Source organism: Schistocerca americana, chromosome 7, assembly GCF_021461395.2.
Source record: "Schistocerca americana isolate TAMUIC-IGC-003095 chromosome 7, iqSchAmer2.1, whole genome shotgun sequence".
NCBI classification, from domain to species: domain Eukaryota; kingdom Metazoa; phylum Arthropoda; class Insecta; order Orthoptera; family Acrididae; genus Schistocerca; species Schistocerca americana.
In genome coordinates, this window is record NC_060125.1 from 519,962,811 (window position 1) to 519,984,809 (window position 21,999).

Here is a 21,999-nt window from a genome sequence, read left to right on the forward strand (position 1 = left end):
ATTACAGACAGACACTAACTGCCTCACAAATGCAGACGAGAGACAGACTAGCAAGCTGGGAACGAGAGACTGGCCCAGACTGACTGGCGAGCTCATAGCGCCCCTTAAATGCACGTGGACAGCAACCTTTCCCCTTTCCCACCAGAGGGAGACACCAAAGCTGCGATTGCCTCAGTGGCGCCACCGCTAGAAACGGAGGGCGACTGCTTCACACTACGCGCTGCGGCGCGCTCTTCAAAACAGCTATTTTTACCACGGCTCACATGCCAAAATGGCGGTATCGAAAACCGCCCCGAAGGAAAGTGTGGTGCACCACGGGCCATAGATGATAGGGATGAACGACGGCTGCGAAGATCGCTACAGGTGCATAGATGTGCAGCTGTTGAGCAACTGACTGCCCAGATGAAACATGGTGCTACAGCAGTGTGTTCTCAACGACCATTCAGCGTAAGCTGCTTCGTGTGGGCCTCTGCAGCAGGTGTTTGGTTCATGCACCCAGGCTAATTGCTGTTCATTGGCGACAAAGGCCGGAATTTGCCGCCAGTACCGCAACTGAAGACCACCGACTGGCTACAGGTGACCTTTTGAGCTGAATCACGTTTTATGTTCCATCAGACAGATGGCCGTTGGCGTGTATGGCGTGGAGCGTCTAAAAAGCAAACAAGGACGGAGCGTTATGGTCTAGTGAATGTTTTTTTGGCATTCCCTGGGTAATCTCGTTATTGTGGAAGGCACAATGGATCAAATATACAGGGTGTTACAAAAAGGTACTGCCAAACTTTCAGGAAACATTCCTCTCACACAAAGAAAGAAAATATGTTATGTGGACATGTGTCCGGAAACGCTTACTTTCCATGTTAGAGCTCCTTTTATTACTTCTCTTCAAATCACATTAATCATGGAATGGAAACACCAGCAACAGAACATTTGCACTGAAATTAGGATTGACACATTGTTGGATGAACCATTCGCAGAAGTGTACCCGTGGAGGCCGATCAGCTGCTTATAGTGCCTGCACACGCTGTACATGGTACGGAAACAACTGGTTCTCCCGTAGCACTCTCCATACAGTGACGTGGTCAACGTTACCTTGTAGAGCAGCAACTTCTCTGACGCTGACATTAGGGTTATCGTCAACTGCACGAAGAATTGCCTCGGCCATTGCAGGTGTCCTCGTCGTTCTAGGTCTTCCCCGGTCGCGAGTCATAGGCTGGAATGTTCCGTGCTCCCTAAGACGCCGATCAATTGCTTCGAACGTCTTCCTGTCGGGACACCTTCGTTCTGGAAATCTGTCTCGATACAAACGTACCGCGCCACGGCTATTGCCCCGTGCTAATCCATACATCAAATGGGCATCTGCCAACTCCGCATTTGTAAACATTGCACTGACTGCAAAACCACGTTCGTGATGAACACTAACCTGTTGATGCTACGTACTGATGTGCTTGATGCTAGTACTGTAGAGCAATGAGTCGCATGTCAACACAAGCACCGAAGTCAACATTACCTTCCTTCAATTGGGCTAATTGGCCGTGAATCGAGGAAGTACAGTACCTACTGACGAAACTAAAATGAACTCTAACATGGAAATTAAGCATTTCCGGACACATGTCCACATAACATCTTTTCTTTATTTGTGTGTGAGGAATGTTACCTGAAAGTTTGGCCGTACCTTTTTGTAACACCCTGTATAAGAAACTATCAGCCTGGATTGCGGTAGTGAAACCAACCATTACCTAGGTTTCAACCCAAGTAATTGAGCCTTCTTCAGAAGATATACCTGATTCTATAACATGTCTATGAGGGCATGGTCTAGAAATAAAACTGAAACAGCCTGAATAGGCGTAGTCACATTTTAAAAATGCGGTACATAGGCACTTGGGCTGAAACCTAGGTAAAGGTTGGTTTCATTACCGCAATCGAGGCTGATAGTTTCTTGTATATTAGATTATCACGATTGCTGTCTGGGCTGCAGTGTTGAAAGTACAATGGAGCAACACGAATATGCGTCTGTCCTTGGGGACAATGTGCTCCCTTACATCCGGATTGTATTTCCTCGGTACGATGGCATTTACAAAGAAAATACGAGTAATGCAACAAGTCACACAGCTCGCAGTATACGTGCGTGGTTCGAAGAGCAACAGTATGAGCTTACCGCATTCTCTGGACCACCAAATTCTCCGGATTGAAACCCAATTTAGAATATTTGGGACTGGGCTGTTCGTGCAACGGATCCTCAGTCGAGAAACGTAGCACTGCTGGCTGCGACACTGAAGTCGGCAGTTCTCCACACCCCTCTCGGAACATCACTGACTCTTTCCTTGACATCCTGCAGTGGTGCGCATTGCAAGAGGCGGTTATTAAGGCTTATGACAGGTGGTCGCATTACTGTGACTGGATAGCCCAATATCGTCGTATGTGATCTCATGTTTATAGGCGACGAGGATCAACCGACTTGCATGTTGAAAGCAATGCAGCCAAGCTGCACACTCGTGTGCCACCTACGTCATGTCTGTTTTTATCGCCAAGTCAAAAACTTTATTTCGAGGCTTCAATATTGCAATCTGATTCTGGAAGCCCAGCAGCAATTACACAACTGCACGGATTCAGTAATGAAATTAAAATTAAATCAATACCATTAGCCGCTAACAGGCGTTGATATACATCAATGGGGACAGTTGAAAATATGTGCTCCGACCGGGACTCGAACCCGGGATCTCCTGCTTACATGACAGACGCTCTATCCATCCTTTTTTTTCCTCATTTTGCTCGATATAGTTCGTTGCGTTGGGTCTGGGCGGACGTCACAAGACATCCGTTCAAGTTGATCATTGATTCTTTGACTCAGTTTTTTTATTACAGAGAGCACGCAGCCCTTTGACCGTACACACTGAGCTACCGTGCCGGCATCCATCTGAGTCACCGAGGGCACAGAGGATAATGCGACTGCAGGGACTTACCGCCAGCACGCTCCCCGTGAGACCCACATTCTCAGCTTATAGTCCACACACTACATTCGTAGTGCCCCTGCCATTATACCCATTACTCGCGACAGACAATCCACCGAGTCCCGTAAGAGTTCAGGCAAATCGTGTGCATCCGCACTGAAATAGGTCATCAACTGGTTGGCCTTAACGATATGAATATAGCATTTGTTCTTTCGGACATGTCCGAAAGAACAGATGCTATCTTCATATCGATTCAGTAATGATCCACAGCATAATTTATTATCAGTTTTCAGCGCCGTGGTATGTGTCAAAATTAATTCCCAAAACAGAAATATTTTGGAATGTAAACCAAGCTGTTTTCCGCCTAACCTTCGGAAAGAACTATGTAATTGCGCCAAGATTGCCTTCGTTAGATGTACTTGGTGCCATGAGCATATTTGCTCCGAATGTTTATGTGAGCAGTACCACGCATCTAGGTGTTCCAAGGAAACTGAAGACATGTAATAGAGCGAATGACAGAGCCATTGTAAAGTGGCCAGGATTAAATTTATAATTCTTTACCATGCCAAGTCGTTTGAGAAATTTATGAAACTATCACGTTATTATTCATTATTGACTTACTTACCTTATTAACTCTCCTGTTCTTACTAATTTCGAAACGGCAAAAATACATTTGAAAAAAAAACTGAAGAAAGCATTTGAAATCTAACATCTCTCTGGTTCCCAGTCAGATGCCTTGGTCACTACGCCAGCGGCGCTTTCGTTCAACAGCTTTTACCTCACAGTTACATGAGTGGCAGTCGAATAAGTTTCTTTCCTCGATTTCTATGAAAATATGCGTCTGCGCACTCCATATATGGTGATGCAAAATTGTCTATCATCCTGCCATTTTTCAATCGATTCCGCGTTACGAACTTTAAGGATGGTTGAAGTGTCTCTCAAGAGGACACAGGATTTACAGCGATCAAGTTTTAACAAGTTTATTGACAACTAAATACGATTGTTTGGACGATAAAAACAAAATGCACGAAATGCAGCGTCTCATTAGATACAAAGGATTGACAGAGTTGCTATCTAAGGCCTTCTGACTGTTTCTAGTGTGTAGAAATACCACTGGGGTGCTTCGTGGGAAAATACACTTGTAGGGAAATAATCCAAGTCCCGAGAAGCTGTCCTGATTAGGACCAACACAGGCACAGAAAAGTGTATCCTTAACACATTCGAAGTCTGCAGAGGAAGCAATGATAAAAGTTGAGAACAGCGGCGTCGGTCCCTACAATGGGCTTTGAGAGCGTCCTGAGACAATGATATGAAGATGGCATCTGTTATTCGGACAGATGCCATTGGTGACCATGCAGCTCTCTAGAATGAAACTACAATTAAATCAATACCATTAGCTGTTGACGGGTGTTGATATACATCAACAAAAAATGGTTCAAATGGCTCTGAGCTCTATGGGCCTTAACATCATCAGTCCCCTAGAACTTAGAACTACTTAAACCTAACTAACCTAAGGACAACACACAACACCCAGTCATCACGAGGCAGAGAAAATCCCTGACCCCGCCGGGAATCGAACCCGGGAAGCCGGGCGTGGGAAGCGAGAACGCTACCGCACGACCACGAGATGCGGACATACATCAACAGGGACAGATCAAAATGTGTGCTCCAACCGGGACTCGAACCCGGGATCCCCTGCTTACATGACAGACGCTCTGTCCATCTTTTTTTTCATTTTGTTCGTTATTGATCGTTGTGTTTGGTCGTTGCGCACGTAGCAAGACATCCTGTTCAAGTTCGGTGGTTGATCCTTCCACTCAGTTTCTTTTATTACAGAGGCCAACCGGCTCTCTGACCGGACACGCTGAGTTACCGTGTGCCGGCGTCCATCCGAGCCACGGAGGGCACAGAGGATAGTGCGACTGCAGGGATTTATGGCCGGCACGCTCCCCATGAGACCCACATTCCCAACTTATAGTCCACACACTACAATCGTAGTGCCGCTGGCAGACTACCCACCGAGTCCCATAAGAGTTCAGGCAAAGCATGTGCATCTGCACTGAAGAAGGCCATCAGCCAGTTAGCCTTAAACGATGTGAAGATGGCATCTGTTCTTTCGGAATGCTAACCAGCTGATGACCTTCTTCAGTGTGGATGCACACGATTTGCCTGAACTCTTACGGGACTCGGTGGATTGTCTGCCACGAGTAATGGGTATAATGGCAGTGGCACTACGAATGTAGTGTGTGGACTGTAAGTTGAGAGAGAGTGGGTCTCATGGGGAGCCTGCCGGCGATAAATCCCTGCAGTCGCACTACCCTCTGTGCCCGCTCAGATGGATAGAGCGTCTGCCATGTAAGCAGAAGATCCCGGGTTAGAGTCCCGGTCGGGGCACACAGTTTCATCTGTTCCTGTTGATGTATATCATCACCCATCAGCAGCTAATGGTATTGATTTAATAGTAATTTCATTGAGACAACGAGGTGAGTAGCACCCACCAGGAGGCCAGAAGAGACTCTCAAAGCCGGAAGAACTGGCTCGTGAAGTTCATTTGCCAGCCTTCATGTACCGAGCAAGGTGGCCCAGTGGCTAATACATTGGACTCGCATTCGGGAGGACGACGGTTCAATCCAGCGTCCAGCCATCCTTATTTGGGTTTTCCGTGATTTCCCTAAATCGCTCCAGGCAAATGCCAGGGTGGTTCCTTTGAAAGGGCACGGCCGACATCCTTCCCCACCCTTCCCTAATCTGATGAGACTGATGACCTCGCTGTCTGGTCTCCTCCCCCAAACAACCCCATTCCCCCCAACCCCCCCAGCCTTCATAGATGCCAATGATGGAATACTCATGATACTGTTATCTTGTCAAGTCTTGTGCGGATGCTAATAGGTCACTCAGAAGTGGTGGCCACTGCCAGTGCTAGTACTGCCGCCTGGTGTCCGATCGTGACTGCGACGTGGAGAGCTCATAATGCTGGGATGTGCAGGGGCAATGTAGAGAGCACACTTGTCCGAGATGCCAGATCTCCAATATAGCAGTGTTTTCTCAAATATGAAGCAGTGTTGAGTCCATATATCTTACAGTCTTTCACAAGCGGTACACAAGCGACTTGCCGAATATGAACCTGAAGCGAGCAATCCCCAGTTCTTCGCTGCTTTCAAACCTGTCATATTGCAGGCAGACTTACTGTCACGCCCATGCGCTAAGTCCAAGCTGCAGGTACGGGTGACGGAAGTTAAATACATGTGGTTATGTACAATACATTTATTCACAGCAATATACATACATCAAAAATTTATAATAATTACACTGGAAATGTCCACTTGGGCGATCGCGTCACCATGGTGTATGGCTCGACCACTGATCCCGGAGGGTATACACTCTTCAGTGATCGAGCGCGCAGTGCAGACTCGTGCCACAGAAGACAGTGGACGTTGTCCGCCTGAGCGTGAGAATTGTCGTCTCGCAGATGACGTTTAATTCGCGGGCGCGAGAAACGTAGCGAACGAGTGGCGGCAATTCGATTTGCGTAAACGAAGACGAGGATCGCGCATTGTGCTCGACGCACGTGGAACGCGGCTGGCGGGACCGCAGAACGATGCAGACGGCCGTCGCGTAACAGCGGTTAGTTCGCACTGGTGTCTCTCTTTATGTTCAGCACGCCCGTCGACATGGCATCGTTGCTGTGCTTTCGCCTAACGGTATTTTTGAGTGGGGTCGCGCGCGGACGAATGTCGGCCCATTGACTGCGTCGTCTACAATAGCTGTGCTGCTGTCCGAGGCTGCCACAAGCCAAATTGGTTGTCCATATCTGATGCCTTCATCCTGTGAGTGAGTGGAGTCGTGTGTCTGCTTATATCCGCGTTTGCCAGATTGATGACCATTTGAGAACTGTTTGAGGGACATATGGCGGAGGCATAACATAGACCGTGTTGTGTGGGCTCTCTATGGTGTCCAACAACTACTATATTTCTCCTCTATGGAGGCTGGCCTTTGTGCATGGTTGTGTCTCGTGCCTCTGGAAGAGGCAGAAATCACAATTAAAGGCGCCAGTGGTTTTTCAGAAAATATGTGGATTCATATACATTACACTATGAATAAACGTTTGTAACACCATAGCTCTAATGCTGTACTGATTTTTTTTGCCTTTTGTTTTGTTTAGTGTTGTATCGTTGAGTTTCTGTAAATGTTGTTGGATTGAATCGATACCATGACAGTGGTTACTCTTTTCTGTGTAAGAAACTTTGATGTCATGGTTTGATTCTATGCAATGTAGTGTACCTATCATTTGAATTCTTTGCCTCATTTGGAGGGAACAAAACTTAATGTATATAATTGTAATTTTGTTTAAAGAATATTTTGTAGAAATGTCGATATATGCAAATGTTCTGTTTTATTTAAAATGTTTGTTTGCTGTTATGTAAACTGCTGACCTTCACTTAGGGTTCTTAGCTATGTGGTCTGTAAAAGGTAGTGTGGTTCCCCTCGGGAACGGAACTTAGTAGCGCGCGCAAATTGTGGTGGGCATAGGTAGAAGAAGTGGATTAAAAGTCAGTCGGGGACGAGCTACCAAACTATCAACTGCTCATGTAAAAGTTGTGTATTGTGTTGGTTCCGAGAGAGGCTTTTCCTGAGGACGCTTTTCAATGCCTCGGATGGATGGATAAAGAGCTGGAACCATTCTGGAATTGGCATCTATCATCGCCACCAAGAAATGACAGAGTCCAGCAATTCTACCTGCAAATCCACCTACCAACATGCAATCGCCATCACATGCGCAATCACTGTAATGGAACACTATGGTAATGTACAGTGATGGATTAGCTCATAGAATGTTATAGTGTACCCAAATATAAGGTAAAATTTGAGTTAACTCTTGTACCTACTGTGATTTATCCTTAGTCACATATCCACTTAGGGTCCCTCCCACGCTAAAGTGTTTACCGAGTGTCCTTTATTGAAGGCAAATTAAAATTGGTTCAAATGGCTCTGAGGACTATGGGACTTAACATCTATGGTCATCAGTCCCCTAGAATTTAGAACTACTTAAACCTAACTAACCTAAGGACAGCACACAACACCCAGTCATCACGAGGCAGAGAAAATCCCTGACCACGTCGGGAATCGAACCCGGGACATATTAAAATTAATATAGCATTAGAATGTGCTAAAATTAATATTGTTTGTTGAAAGGATCTTACAAATCTCTCAAATTTGTGTTTAACTGCAGGAAAAGTTCAGAACTGCAACTGTTGAGAGTTATATGTTCATGCTTCCTACGTACTTGTTTCTCTAGTGTATTGAACGTGTGTTTAGTTTGCTCTGCTAAAGTGGTCAAGATTAAGGGCCCCCTCCACTGAAAGAATTTCAAATGCACAAAGTTACTTAATTGTAGCAAGTTCCAATTACTCTTGCTATTCAAGAGAAATTCTGTACAACATTGGGCTCCTTCTGTGTATTAAAAGTGCATATTAATGGTGTAACAAGATCAACATTTTGTCTATCGTGCTCTTGCTAGGTAACGATTAATAGAAAGACCACTATGTATGAAAACAATGATTTCTTTATTCAAAAGACAGTGAGAAGTAATCTGTTAGTGAATTCCATTTAACTTTCATTCTAAGTAGAAAGATGTTTAGTAGTGAAAGACTTAATCTATGCACAGTAACTAAATTTGCTGTGGACCATATCTATATTTCATGTCAGATAGGAATTTGTTAGAAAAGTAATATTAAACCTATGTCCAATTTACGGTTTTACAGTGAATATTATAGTAACGTTATTGAGACCATTCTGTTTGACTAAGTCCTCAAGGTAATAGTGTGTTTTGTTATCTGTTATATTTATGCAAATAGTTTGTTCTGCTCTAGTCGTAAACTCCAAACTTTACGTTAACATATGCAGGTGTCAGAGTTCATTGCACTCGCGTGTGGCAAAATACAGGTTGTGTTTGTCCTTTAAAGTTGCTCACACCTACTTTCTTAAACAAGAATGTCAATCATTCTCATGACTAATTAGGCTGGCGACCGTTTTCTTTATTCTTTGAACAGTGTAGATAAGTAAATTATTGTTAGTTACTGTTTGAATATTTACGAAACTTTGACTTTCACTTCCGATAAACCACCTCCGTTAGGTACAACACGGTCAACATAACAAAATTCCTCTCAGAGGGTAACACTGCCCTGTTGCTTTATACCATAATTGCTTCAATAAAAATAGTTTCATTATACGAACTGTATCCAGCTTAGAGGTTATGGTATAGTAGTAGCAGACGGAAGTTTTATACGTGGCTTTTCCGTGACAGGACTACTTGTTCTGTTGGGGCATTGTACGTAATAAACCAAATTTGGTATTTGATTGCACAAGCTACGTAAAACCGGTTGCAATGTTATACGTTGTTAAATAGAAGTGTTTGTCAGTGTTCAGCTGATGTGCTACGAAGGGCACTGGCCGATGGAATACACGTGTAGCGTGTTATAGTGCTCCAGTGCAAGGATACTAGAGTGCACCGTTACCACCTCCCCTCACCCAGTTTATCAGCAGTAAACACGACAGTGCTGGCACCTTACCTGAGTGTTCAGTTCGTTTTGCCAGATAACACTTAATGTGCACTAATTTGCTATTTGCTGTTAATGATGTTTTACGCTTGAAACTATCATGGTGTAAGTAATGACATTAATTCCAGGTTTCGAGAAAATTTAAAAGTCCTTCTCATTAACTTTGAGTTAGTTTTACAGAAATTGTGAGTAGATAATAGGTAAACGAATTTATGATTCTACTGTTCCAAAAAAACTTGGAACAGTGTAACTTGGACAGCTATAAGGTAGAGATATCTTTACCATTTAGACATTAAGCGTGCCGTATTAGTTGTTTGATAAGGTTTATTTTTACCATCTGAACAGGAACAGCTGAGTGAGACGGAATGTCCCAAAGTCGCCGACGAGTGCCGCAACGGTTCCGGTGTCTTCATGCCCTATCCCGACGTCTGCAACTGCTGCGAATACTGTTTCACCTACCTGAGTAAGTACCGCATCTCTCGGTTACGGACCTTGGACTTCAGCCGCTGCCCTAGTGCGCGAGGTGTTGCACAGTGCGTTGTTTCTTTAAATCAGTAGAGTGTTTCTAATAAGGCCGCTGCAGTGCTGTGGTTGGTGACCTGCGCATGCGCTCTGTATTCCAGCTGCTATTGGCTACGCATTTTTTGTGCTTATGACTCAATTTAAATCACATTTTGGATGTTCACTATCGGTTCAAAAGTATCGTATACCCCTACGTAATGCGGAATTGACCATTTGATGTCGCGAGAGGCCGACCGTTCAATATAAAAGTAGGCAGCGAGTATTACCTTGTCATTATAGAAGCAGTAACAGCAGAATAGGTACGTCAAGAGAGCTCAGTGACTTGGAACGTGGACTACACTGCCTGTCATTGGCTGTTACTTGAGTAATAAATCCATCAGGGACATCTCAGTCCTTCCAAGCCGTCTGTTCGCGATGTGTTTGTGAAGTGGAAACGCGAAGGAACAATGACAGCGAAACCAAGACCAGGGAGACCGTTCGTTTAGGAAGCCAGTCAGTCAGGCCGCAGGTTTCAGTTGATATACATCCACAGAGCGTCAAGTTAAGTGTTTATCTTCTAATGTGTTTTCCTCGAAGTATATACATGAAATTGCTTGCGTGTTTGTCTATCTAAGAGGCTCACGTTCTTGTAAGAGTAACTGTATTCAGTCTGTAGCACAGTGGTTGTTCACTCAACAGCCAGCTATATAACTCGTTAACGCATCAGCACCCACTGATGGCACGTTAGGAGCATAGCAAGTTGCGTATCTAGGATTCTGTTTGCTCTCATAGTTTACTAGTGTGTGTGTGTGAAATCTTATAGTACTTAACTGCTAAGGTCATCAGTCTCTAATCTTACACACTACTTAACCTAAAATTATCCTATGGACAAACACACACCCCATGCCCTAGGGAGGACTCGAACCTCTGACGGGACCAGCCGCACTGTCCATGACTGCAGCGCCTTAGACTATATAGTTTACTTCTTCAATTAGTCTTTCTAGGATGGTTAGATGTGTACATGCTGTGTGTATATGCAGGAGGAGCTGGCAGCTGTTCGATAATGGCTGTATGCGCTTTTGGCTACTGTCAGTCACGCTCAGGCTGCTGCCTCGGGGTGTAGTAGTAGTGGAGATTCTGGTGCGTCACATGGAGCACCTCAGCTGTCGCTTGTTTTGCTCATGGGCTCTGCTTCTGAGGCACCTCCTGGTGTACTTGACGCCGTCGATCTGCCCTCACAGCAGGGTGAATGGGGGTGGTAATGTGTTCGTGTCGCTCGAAACAGAGGGCCGATATGGAGCCTGGCCTCGCTTATTCACTCCTTGAGAGTGGACAGGTGGCCGCTCCTTCAGCAGGGTCTGAGCATGCACACGGGAGAGAGGTTTACTAGTTATCGGGAGCTCCAACGTTAGGCGCGTTATGGAGCTCACTAGGCAGATAGCGTTCAGGGATGGAAAGAAAGCCAAAGTGCACTCGGTATTTCTGCCGGGGGCCTCATCCGAGAGGCTAACGATCATGCAGGGTGCAGTTGTCTGCAAGTTGTGGCTCATGTCGGCCCCAACGACAGCTATCGCATGTGTTCTAAGGCCACCCTCAGTTCATACGAATGGCTGGCGGAGGTGGTGAAGACTGTTGGCCTCACACTGGGTGCAAACAGAGCTAGCAGTTTGCAGCGTTGTTCCCAGAGTTGATCAAAATCCTTTGGTTTGGAGCTGAGTGGACAGTCTCAACCAAAGGCTTCGCCTACTCTGTGATGGACTTAACTGCAGACTTATGGACCTGTGTTATCGTGTTGAGAGTTGTAGAACTCCCCTTGATAGTTCATGGGTGCATCGCGCAAAGGAAGCAGCTACCCAGGTAGCAGAGTACTTGTGGAATGCACATGAGGGTATTTTAGGCTAGACGGTAGATTGAGGTGCTCCAACAAACACTCACCAGTTGATATCTAGTAAGGTAAGTCAGATGGCGTTCACAGTAACGAGACTTCAACTGTAAAAACCTTGTTAGTAAATTGTTAGTATTAATAATAAAGTTCCCAAATTTACTGCCCTCCAGGAAAGTTCTTGCGTTCAAATTATTCTCAGGACCGAGAGTTGGCTGAAACCCAAAGTGGAAAGCTCTGAGATACTTAGTCATGGAACGCATATCGGAAAGACAAGTTACAGGCCACAGGAGGGGGAGTACTTATGCAGTTGACAAAAAAAAACTGTCTTTGTTGAGGTCGAAGTTCAGTGGGACTGTGAAGTTATCTGGTCGCTTTTAACAGGTGCAGGTGAAACTAAGTTAATTGTTGGATGTTTTTACCGACCTCCCGACTCCGCTGATACAGAGTCAATCAAAGACGGTCTACAGTCAGTGGCGCAGAATTACCCAGATCATGCAATACCAATTGCAGGTGACTTCAAGCTATCTAGTATAGACTGGGATGTCTATAGATTCATTGCAGGGGGTACAGACAGACAGTCATGCGAAATACTTTTGAACACGTTTTCTGAAAACTGTCTTGAGCTGTTAGCCCAGCAGCCCACACACAACGGAAATACAATGGAGCCAAAGAAACTGGTATACCTGCCTAATATCGTGTAGGGCCCCCGCGAGCAAGCAGAAGTGCCGCAACATGGCGTGGCACGGACTCGACTAAAGTCTGAAGTAGTGCTGGACGGAATTGACCGGTGTTAATTCCGTCCAGCACTACTGAATCCTGCAGTGCTGTCCATAAATCCGTAAGAGTACGTTGCAAGGCATCCCAGATAAGCTCAATAATGTTAGTGTCTGGGTAGTTTGGTACCCAGCGGAGGAGCTTCAACTCACAAGTGTGTCCTTGGAACCATTCTGTAGCAATTCTGGACGTGTGGGGTGTCGCACTTTCCTGCTAGAATTACCCAAGTCTGAATGCACAATGGACATGAATGGATGCAGGTAATCAGACAGGATGCCTACATACATTTCAACTCTCACAGTCGTATCTAGACATCTCAGGGGCCTCATATCACTCCAACTGCACACGTCCCACACCATTCCAGGCCCTCCATCAGCTTGAACAGTCCTGCTGACATGCAGGGCCTATGGATTCATGAGGTTCTCTCCATTCCCATACATGTCCATGCTCTCTATTCAATTTGAAACGAGGCTTGTCCGACAAGACAACATGTTTCCAATCATCAACAATCCAATGCCGGTGTTGATGAGCCCAGGTGAGGCGTAAAGCTTTGTGTTGTGCAGTCATCAAGGCTCCAAAAGCCCATATCGGCGATGTTTCATTGAATGGTTCGTACGCTGACACTTGTTGATGGCCCAGCATTGAAATCCGCAGCAATTTGGGGAAGGGTTGCACTTCCATCACGTGGATGATTCTCTTCAGTCGTTGTTGGTCTCATTCTTGCAGGATCTTTTTCCGTCCGCAGCGATGTCGAAGATTTAATGTTTTGCCAGACTCCTGATATTCACAGTACACTCGTGAAATGGTCGTACGGGAAAATCCCCACTTCTCCGCCACCTCGGAGATGCTTTGTCCCATCGCTCGTGCGCCGAGTATAAGACTAGTTCATATTCACTTAAATCTTTATAACCTACCGTTGCAACAGCAGTAACTGATCTAACAACTGCGCCAGACACTTGTCTTATATAGGCACTGCCGACCGCAGCGCCGTATTCTGCCTGCTTACATATCTCTGTACTTGAATACGCATGTCTATACCAGTTCCAGTTACTTTGGCGCTCCACTGTATCTTAGAGCTGATAGCTACAAATAGTTCGTACCTTATTGACAATGTCAGCATAGAAACAGGGATTAGCGATCACGATGTCATTACAGTAACTATGGTTACAAAATTTAATAAACCAGTCAAGAAGGCTAGGAGAGTGTTTCTGCTATAGAGGATAAGCAATTGTTAGTATCTCACTTATACAGTGAATTGACATCACCTAGTTCCAGTAAGATGTACGTAGAGGAACTGTGGGCAAAGTTTAAGCAGATTATGAGTTGTGGTATGGAGAGTTATGTGCCTAGTAAGTGGAGAAAGGATGGAGAAGAGTCACCATGGTTTAATAACGAAATTCCGAAGATCCTGAGGAGCCAGATGCCGTAGCACCCTCGGTTCGAAAGTGAACGCTCAAGTGACGACAAGCCAGACTCGTGCGTCTGTGAAAAGAGCTATGCTAGAAGCATACGACTGTAGTAGGGTAGTGGGGTTACATGTGCAATTTTGATATCATATTGATATGCAAATTAATTAAATTAATCAACTAATCATCCACGCCCACCCCCACTACCAGATGACATCACAGGCTTTTTTCAGCCTGCACATGTGCCGCAGCCCCTCCATCACCCCCTCCTCTCCCTCACCACACCCCTTCCCACAGCCTACCCTATTGGTGGAAATTTTGAATTTTGGCAGGAACTTCGAATTTTGGTGGGAATTGCGAATTTTGTTGGGAATTTCTTTGTCTCAGGGCTGTGCTGACATCTCAACCCACCCCTCCCACCCGAAAATTGATGGGAAATTAAAATCGGCAGTACCCTTTCTGAACTCAAATCCTGGTCCTTCTGCACGAAAAGTCCATGTTCACCCTCCCCCCCCCCTTCCCCAACACAATTAAACCACCAGAAAGTCTTGGAATTGACGGGAAATTAAAAATGGAGGTACCCTTTCAGGTACTCAAACCCTGATTCTAGTGGACAGAAAGCCCAATTGCAACCCCCCCCCCCTTTCTTAACTCATGGAAACTGTCCAGAGAAGCTTGGAATTGACAGGAAATTAAAAATGGAAGTGTCCCTTCAGGGACTCGAACCTTGATTCTACTGGATGGAAAGCCCAAGTGCACCCCCCCCCCCCCCCCCGCTCCCCCAACACATGGCAACTGCCCAGATGCGGAAGAGGAAGATGACACCTAGTGAGAAGGATGCATGTTCAACTACTACCCCCTTTGCAGTCTTTTAGAACGACGATTTTCCCCAGAATACAGTGTGTTAACTGCAAGACGGCAGAGTTGTGAGGGGAGTGCGGGGAGAGGGGGAGAGGAGGAAGCAAGCATTGGCTGGCGAGGGGAGGGGAGAGCAGCCGTTGGGGTGGGGGGGGGGGGGGGCCAAGGCACGCCTACCAGTTGCAGTGCTGGCACTACAAATTGCGCGTCATGCTTGCACGAAAGCAGACGAAAGGCTTGGAAGTAAAAGTCGCTTTAAATGTTGCTCGTAAACGAATATACACTCCTGGAAATTGAAATAAGAACACCGTGAATTCATTGTCCCAGGAAGGGGAAACTTTATTGACACATTCCTGGGGTCAGATACATCATATGATCACACTGACAGAACCACAGGCACATAGACACAGGCAACAGAGCATGCACAATGTCGGCACTAGTACAGTGTATATCCACCTTTCGCAGCAATGCAGGCTGCTATTCTCCCATGGAGACGATCGTAGAGATGCTGGATGTAGTCCTGTGGAACGGCTTGCCATGCCATTTCCACCTGGCGCCTCAGTTGTACCAGCGTTCGTGCTGGACGTGCAGACCGCGTGAGACGACGCTTCATCCAGTCCCAAACATGCTCAATGGGGGACAGATCCGGAGATCTTGCTGGCCAGGGTAGTTGACTTACATCTTCTAGAGCACGTTGGGTGGCACGGGATAATGCGGACGTGCATTGTCCTGTTGGAACAGCAAGTTCCCTTGCCGGTCTAGGAATGGTAGAACGATAGGTTCGATGACGGTTTGGATGTACCGTGCACTATTCAGTGTCCCCTCGACGATCACCAGTGGTGTACGGCCAGTGTAGGAGATCGCTCCCCACACCATGATGCCGGGTGTTGGCCCTGTGTGCCTCGGTCGTATGCAGTCCTGATTGTGGCGCTCACCTGCACGGCGCCAAACACGCATACGACCATCATTGGCACCAAGGCAGAAGCGACTCTCATCGCTGAAGACGACACGTCTCCATTCGTCCCTCCATTCACGCCTGTCGCGACACCACTGGAGGCGGGCTGCACGATGTTGGGGCGTGAGCGGAAGACGGCCTAACGGTGTGCGGAACCGTAGCCCAGCTTCATGGAGACGGTTGCGAATGGTCCTCGCCGATACCCCAGGAGCAACAGTGTCCCTAATTTGCTGGGAAGTGGCGGTGCGGTCCCCTACGGCACTGCGTAGGATCCTACAGTCTTGGCGTGCATCCATGCGTCGCTGCAGTCCGGTCCCAGGTCGACGGGCACGTGCACCTTCCGCCGACCACTGGCGACAACATCGATGTACTGTGGAGACCTCACGCCCCACGTGTTGAGCAATTCGGCGGTATGTCCACCCGGCCTCCCGCATGCCCACTATACGCCCTCGCTCAAAGTCCGTCAACTGCACATACGGTTCACGTCCACGCTGTCGCGGCATGCTACCAGTGTTAAAGACTGCGATGGAGCTCCGTATGCCACGGCAAACTGGCTGACACTGACGGCGGCGGTGCACAAATGCTGCGCAGCTAGCGCCATTCGACGGCCAACACCGCGGTTCCTGGTGTGTCCGCTGTGCCGTGCGTGTGATCATTGCTTGTACAGCCCTCTCGCAATGTCTGGAGCAAGTATGGTGGGTCTGACACACCGGTGTCAATGTGTTCTTTTTTCCATTTCCAGGAGTGTATATATATATATATATATATATATATATATATATATATATATATATATATATATATGTCTACTATGCGCTCACAAACCATTCATCTGACTGCAATGAAACTACTGGTTTCCTTCTAACCGTAGGCTTACCGGTAGGGGTTGTTGGCGACTCCCGCCGAGATGGGCCAGCAACTGCCTCTTCACTCATCTTGATAATGTTTAACACAACTGCATAATAAAAACACGCAGAACAGTACAGCGCAAAACAACAACGAAGCAGACGACAATGGCTACCTTGTACAACACAGTCAGCTAAGTAAGGTTGGCAGCAGTCGAAACTGCGTGCCTACCGAAGCCTCCCGACGTTTACCGACTTCTAACGATTCAGGACTAGGGAGAGGTCTGCCATCTAAAAGTTTACACACTGTACGTGCTGCATTTCGACCTGTTCATTATGAGAACTGATTTTTTCATGACAATTTCGAAGTGTAATTAAAACTGTGACGCATTTTTTCCCATCAATTGTGGTATCGTGTATTGCCTTCGATTACCTGGGCTGTTGAATGGTTTTTGAGCAGACATCTGTAGTGTACTCTGACATCAAACAGCGCTAGATATTGTATGCTTACAGGTAACACACTTTCTAAACTCCTCCAACACCAGCATCTTGTCAGTTGAACGTATTTCCTGCCTGAAAGAATAAAGATAGTACCTTACACCCCTGCCTTTTTCCCGATAGCTTGTAGGTGTAGGGTAAAGTTCGAGTGTGTCTGTCTGTCGCTAGTTTCGAGTGGTATTGCGGAATTTTTTCCCAGCAGGGTAACACCAGTTGTATGGCATCGTCAATTTTTGAGTTGTATTGCGATTTTAGGCTGTCTTTGTGTAGCGCTATGCATATTGTTGTGTAATTAGGCTCGATCCTTGTGATTAATTACGTAATTAGGATCGATCTTTGCGTCAGTTTCCCGACCTAAATAAATAAAGCACACTAACCTATCCTTCCTCTCCCGCAACTGGGCAGTTTCCATGTGTTGGGGAGGTGGGAGGAGGTGTTCTTGGGTTTCCCATTCAGTAGAATCATGGTTCGAGTCCCTGAAAGGGCAACTCCCTTTTTAATTTCCCGTCAATTCCAAGTGCCACTGGTGGTTTAGTTGTATTAGGAGGTGTACACTTGGGCTTTCCGCCAGGAGGAGCAGGGTTCAAGTCCCGGAAAACTCACTGCCATGGACAGTTTCAGTGTGTTGGGAGGTGCACTTGGGCTTTCCATCCAGCAGAAGTAGTGTTAGAGCCCCTGAAAGGGCACCTCCATTTTTAATTTCCCATTGATTTCAAGCTCCTCTGATGGTTTAATTGTGTTAAGGGGGTGAACTTGGGCTTTTCGTCCAGGAGGACAAGGGTTCGAGCCTAGAAAGGGTACTGTGAATTTTAATTTACCATCAGTTTCCAGGTGTGAGGGGGAGGAAGGGGGGGTTGAGATGTCAGCACATCCCTGGGACAAAGAAATCCCCGCCAAAATTCGAAATTCCCACCAAAATTTGAGGTTCCCCAAAAATTCAAACTTTCCGCCAATAGGGCAGGTTGGGGAAAGGGGAGGTGTGAGGGAGGGGTGGGGGAGGGGCTGGGGCACACGTGCAGGCTGAGAAAAACACGTTATGTCACATTGAGGTGGGAGTTGGCGTCGTTGGGCTCGGGTGAGGGCGGTGGTGGGCGGGTGTTATTAGTTGATCAATTTAATTAATTTGCATATCAATTTGGTGTTAAAATTGCACCCGCAACCTCATTACCCTACTACATACGACAACTATCACCGCCACACTTTAACAAAAGATGTGGCAGAGAACTGAAGAAAATTCCAAGGAATTCAAGTTGGAGGACCTGGGAGGCCATGGTATTGGCAAACCATGACCGATACACCTTATTGTCGAAGATTCATGGTACGTATTTCTGAACAGTCACATGAACTTGTGCTGATGTGCCGTTATGCATGTATCACATACGTAACCTTTCACCATAAGCTGGAACACAAATGAAGATTTAGACATTGACACTGAAATGACTGCACTTGTGCATACATTGTATATGGGAAAACATTGGTTTCCTGAGATATATTTATTAGAATAATTTGCATGTTTTATTGTCTTCTACTCTCCCGTTTTGTTTGCATCAGTAACAGCGTAGCACCCTGTATACTGTAAACATCAATGGCCCTATAACTCTCCCTAGGTGTACTCTAGAAATTATCTTTACTTCTTTACATTTGCTAACTCTACTGGGCAAAGCAGGCGTCATGAGCCTGCAAATACGATCATGCTGTATCACAACAGCCTGGTTGTGCTAACTGTGGGGTAAGAATTCAGTATCAGGGTTCACTGCCTCACCCAGGTGAAGGCTTCCAAGAGCAATTAGGTTAGAACGTCGTGGAACATCTTATTAAGATATGTTGGGCGTTCGGAATATCTCCTTCATATGGATTTCTGGTTACAAAATAACATTGTCTTGTGGGACCATAAGACAGCACTGTGCAATTTATTCGCTGTAAAAGCCTTGCTTACAAGGAATGAAATACATCATAAATGTCCAGCTCCAGCCTGTTGGTGAGAAAAGAAAGACAGCAGCCAATCTATGGCACAAGCAGTGTAATGTTTATAGAACAAGTGAGAGAGTATTTTCTTACTTTATGGACATACGACAATGACTGAAGATTAAAAATTTCGAACTGTCGTGTGGACTAATGTGGTTTGTTATTGGAGACGGTCCCTGTCTGGGTTATCTCTACCTGATCCGTAAGAAGCTTTCGAAAGAGTATGTCTTGCTCTACCTCGATGTAGTCACCAGACCATCTCGATTTTGAATGTGCCGAACAAGAGCAAATTGCTCCTAAGTACACAGTATAGATGTCAAGGTGCCTTCAAATACTACCACTGATCCCATGATAGCCCAGCTGCATGTTCCCAATCACATTTTACTATTGCAATCGGCCTGCATTCGTGATGCGGTGCTTCTTCCAAGCAGTCGTCCATATGAATGAGAGTGTGTCCGGACACGACCGTCTACCTGGTGTAACAAGAAACGTGATCCATCTGTCCAGGCGACACGTTCCCTTCGACGCATGAACTAATTTCGTAGACCCCAAGCCCATTACTCTCTTAATTGTCGATTTCGCTGGCTGAACATGAGAACAGGTACAGCTCATCTGTTTCGGAAGCCCATGCTCAACAATGAGCGATGAACAGTGTGATCCGAAACTCTTGTGCCTGCACCAACACTGCAATCTGTCGTGAGATCTGCCTCAGATAACCGCCTCAGCAGGCAAGCCTCCGACCTCCAGGTTCCATGATGAAATGTGAACGTCGAACATCTTGTTATCTATTAGTGGATTCGCCTTCTTTCAACCGCTTTCGATGAGTGTTCATGACAGTAGCATTTCACCGTTTCCGAGACGTTTGTAACCAGGCGCTGGGACGTACCAACGTGCCCTTTGTCAAAGTAGCTTATGTCAGTGAATATCCCCCCTTTGTGCCCGTATTGTCGCTAGAATGATTCCCTATCCGTCTCTGCTCCGCTTACATGCTCGATTTACTGCATCACGTTCCAGTAACGCCACCACGGGGCATTCAGTCTCGTCGTGGATAGTGGTCAAAGGTATTGGCTCATCAGTATGGACTTCGCAACCCACTGTACAATGCAAACCGTAGGGTATATCGTATCAGTATTATTAACTTCCTTTGTTTATATCCCTCTGTACGCGCTCTAATCTTTCTTATCTTATTCTCATGATCCCTACGTCGACTGCCTTCTCTCAAACTTTACAGATTGAATTATGAGAGAATTATGTCGTCTTTTTCAGGAATTTATATTTCAATTTCTCGAATATATCTGTTACAGCCGGCCGCAGTGGCCAAGCGGTTCTAGGCGCTTCAGTCCAGAACCGCGCGACTGCTACGGTCGCAGGTTCGAATCCTGCCTCGGGCATGGATGTGTGTGATGTCCTTAGGTTAGTTAGGTTTAAGTAGTTCTACGTTCTAGGGGACTGATCAACACAGATGTTAAGTCCCATAGTGCTCAGAGCCATTTTTTTTTTTTTCTGTTAAACTTTCGTGTGCTCCTTCTGCCCTACTCCGTGATTCCTCGTATTTTGCTACAAAAATGATTATTGCCTTTCTATTTACTGCGTGGACGTCACCGCCAGAGGAGCTATTTCAGTACTTTGAGCCTTAGTTTAGAGATAATGACGTGATTGAAGACTTGGATAAGTTCATCTAATTACACACACTCTTGTGCAGTAAGAATCAATGGTTTACAGGATTTACTCATGTGCCAGTAAATCAAATAATTCACTAAGAACACAGTATTTTAAGTTTTAATTACTTCTGTTGATATTACTAAGAGTGGCGAAAGAGGGAAAGGGAGATAGATAAGTATGACTCTGCTTGGTTTTGCTTCAAAATTGTAGGAATGTAGCCAGGAGACAGACGACTAACAATCGATCGCCATGCGGCTACTTCGAAGGAAAAAAGGATTTCCTAAGCGGTTGTCTGAAAGCACGGACGCATGAGATTTTCTATCACTTGAAGAACCTTACCTGCAAGAATATTTTGAAATTGTTGATGTGTTTGTCCAAAGGCTTAGACATCGAATACGTGACCATTATGGCATGAAGCAACAGTTTTGCTTACGAAAAGTGTCTGATTTGGCAGCTCCATACCCAGAAATCGATGCTCAGTCTTTGAAAAGAGTATTTGAGCTGCTAATGTTACTCCAACTGCAGTTCTGGCTAAAATAGTTCTCATTACGAGAGATTCATCGCAGTATGAGAGTAATGTAGTTTTTGCAGTGGCATACTTAGCTTTGAACCGTCGACTCTCCTCCACCAATAAAGTCCATTACGGGAAATATATTGTAGATTTGCCTGGATTTCAAACGTGATGAAAACTTGGGTGTTAAAATAATATTTTCCACCACACTGATGAATCCTTTTAGCAGCAAACATATTTCCCGTAAACATTTACAAAGACGTTCACACATAAACTGTCTTCTAACAACGTGACTGACAAAACAGCAACGGTTGCCGATTTTGCGTCATTAAACTGGCCAAATTGTGACTGACTTCAAGTGGTTTGCACTGCTCAATATATACCCTACCAAAAACCATTACATTTACTGATTTATAATGAAAGGTTTAGCTAACACTTGGTTCAAGAATCATGAAAGAAGGTTGTATACATGGAAGAAGCCTGGAGATACTGGATGGTCTCAGATAGATTATATAATGGTAAGACAGAGATTCAGGAACCAGGTTTTAAATTGTAAGATACTTCCAGGGGCAGATGTGGACTCTGACCACAATCAATTGGTTATGAACTGTAGATCTAAACTGAAGAAACTGCA

The 21,999-nt window shown here is 45.7% G+C and overlaps 1 protein-coding gene across 1 annotated transcript in view; it reads left to right on the forward strand.

Moving 5' to 3' along the window:
- The window catches only part of LOC124623058, a 240,575-nt gene that overhangs the window by 63,665 nt on the left and 154,911 nt on the right, over window positions 1–21,999 (forward strand). Inside the window, exon 3 of the mRNA XM_047148851.1 lies at window positions 9,851–9,968. Coding sequence (XP_047004807.1) covers window positions 9,851–9,968 — 118 coding nt within the window. The remainder of the gene's footprint in view (window positions 1–9,850; window positions 9,969–21,999) is intronic.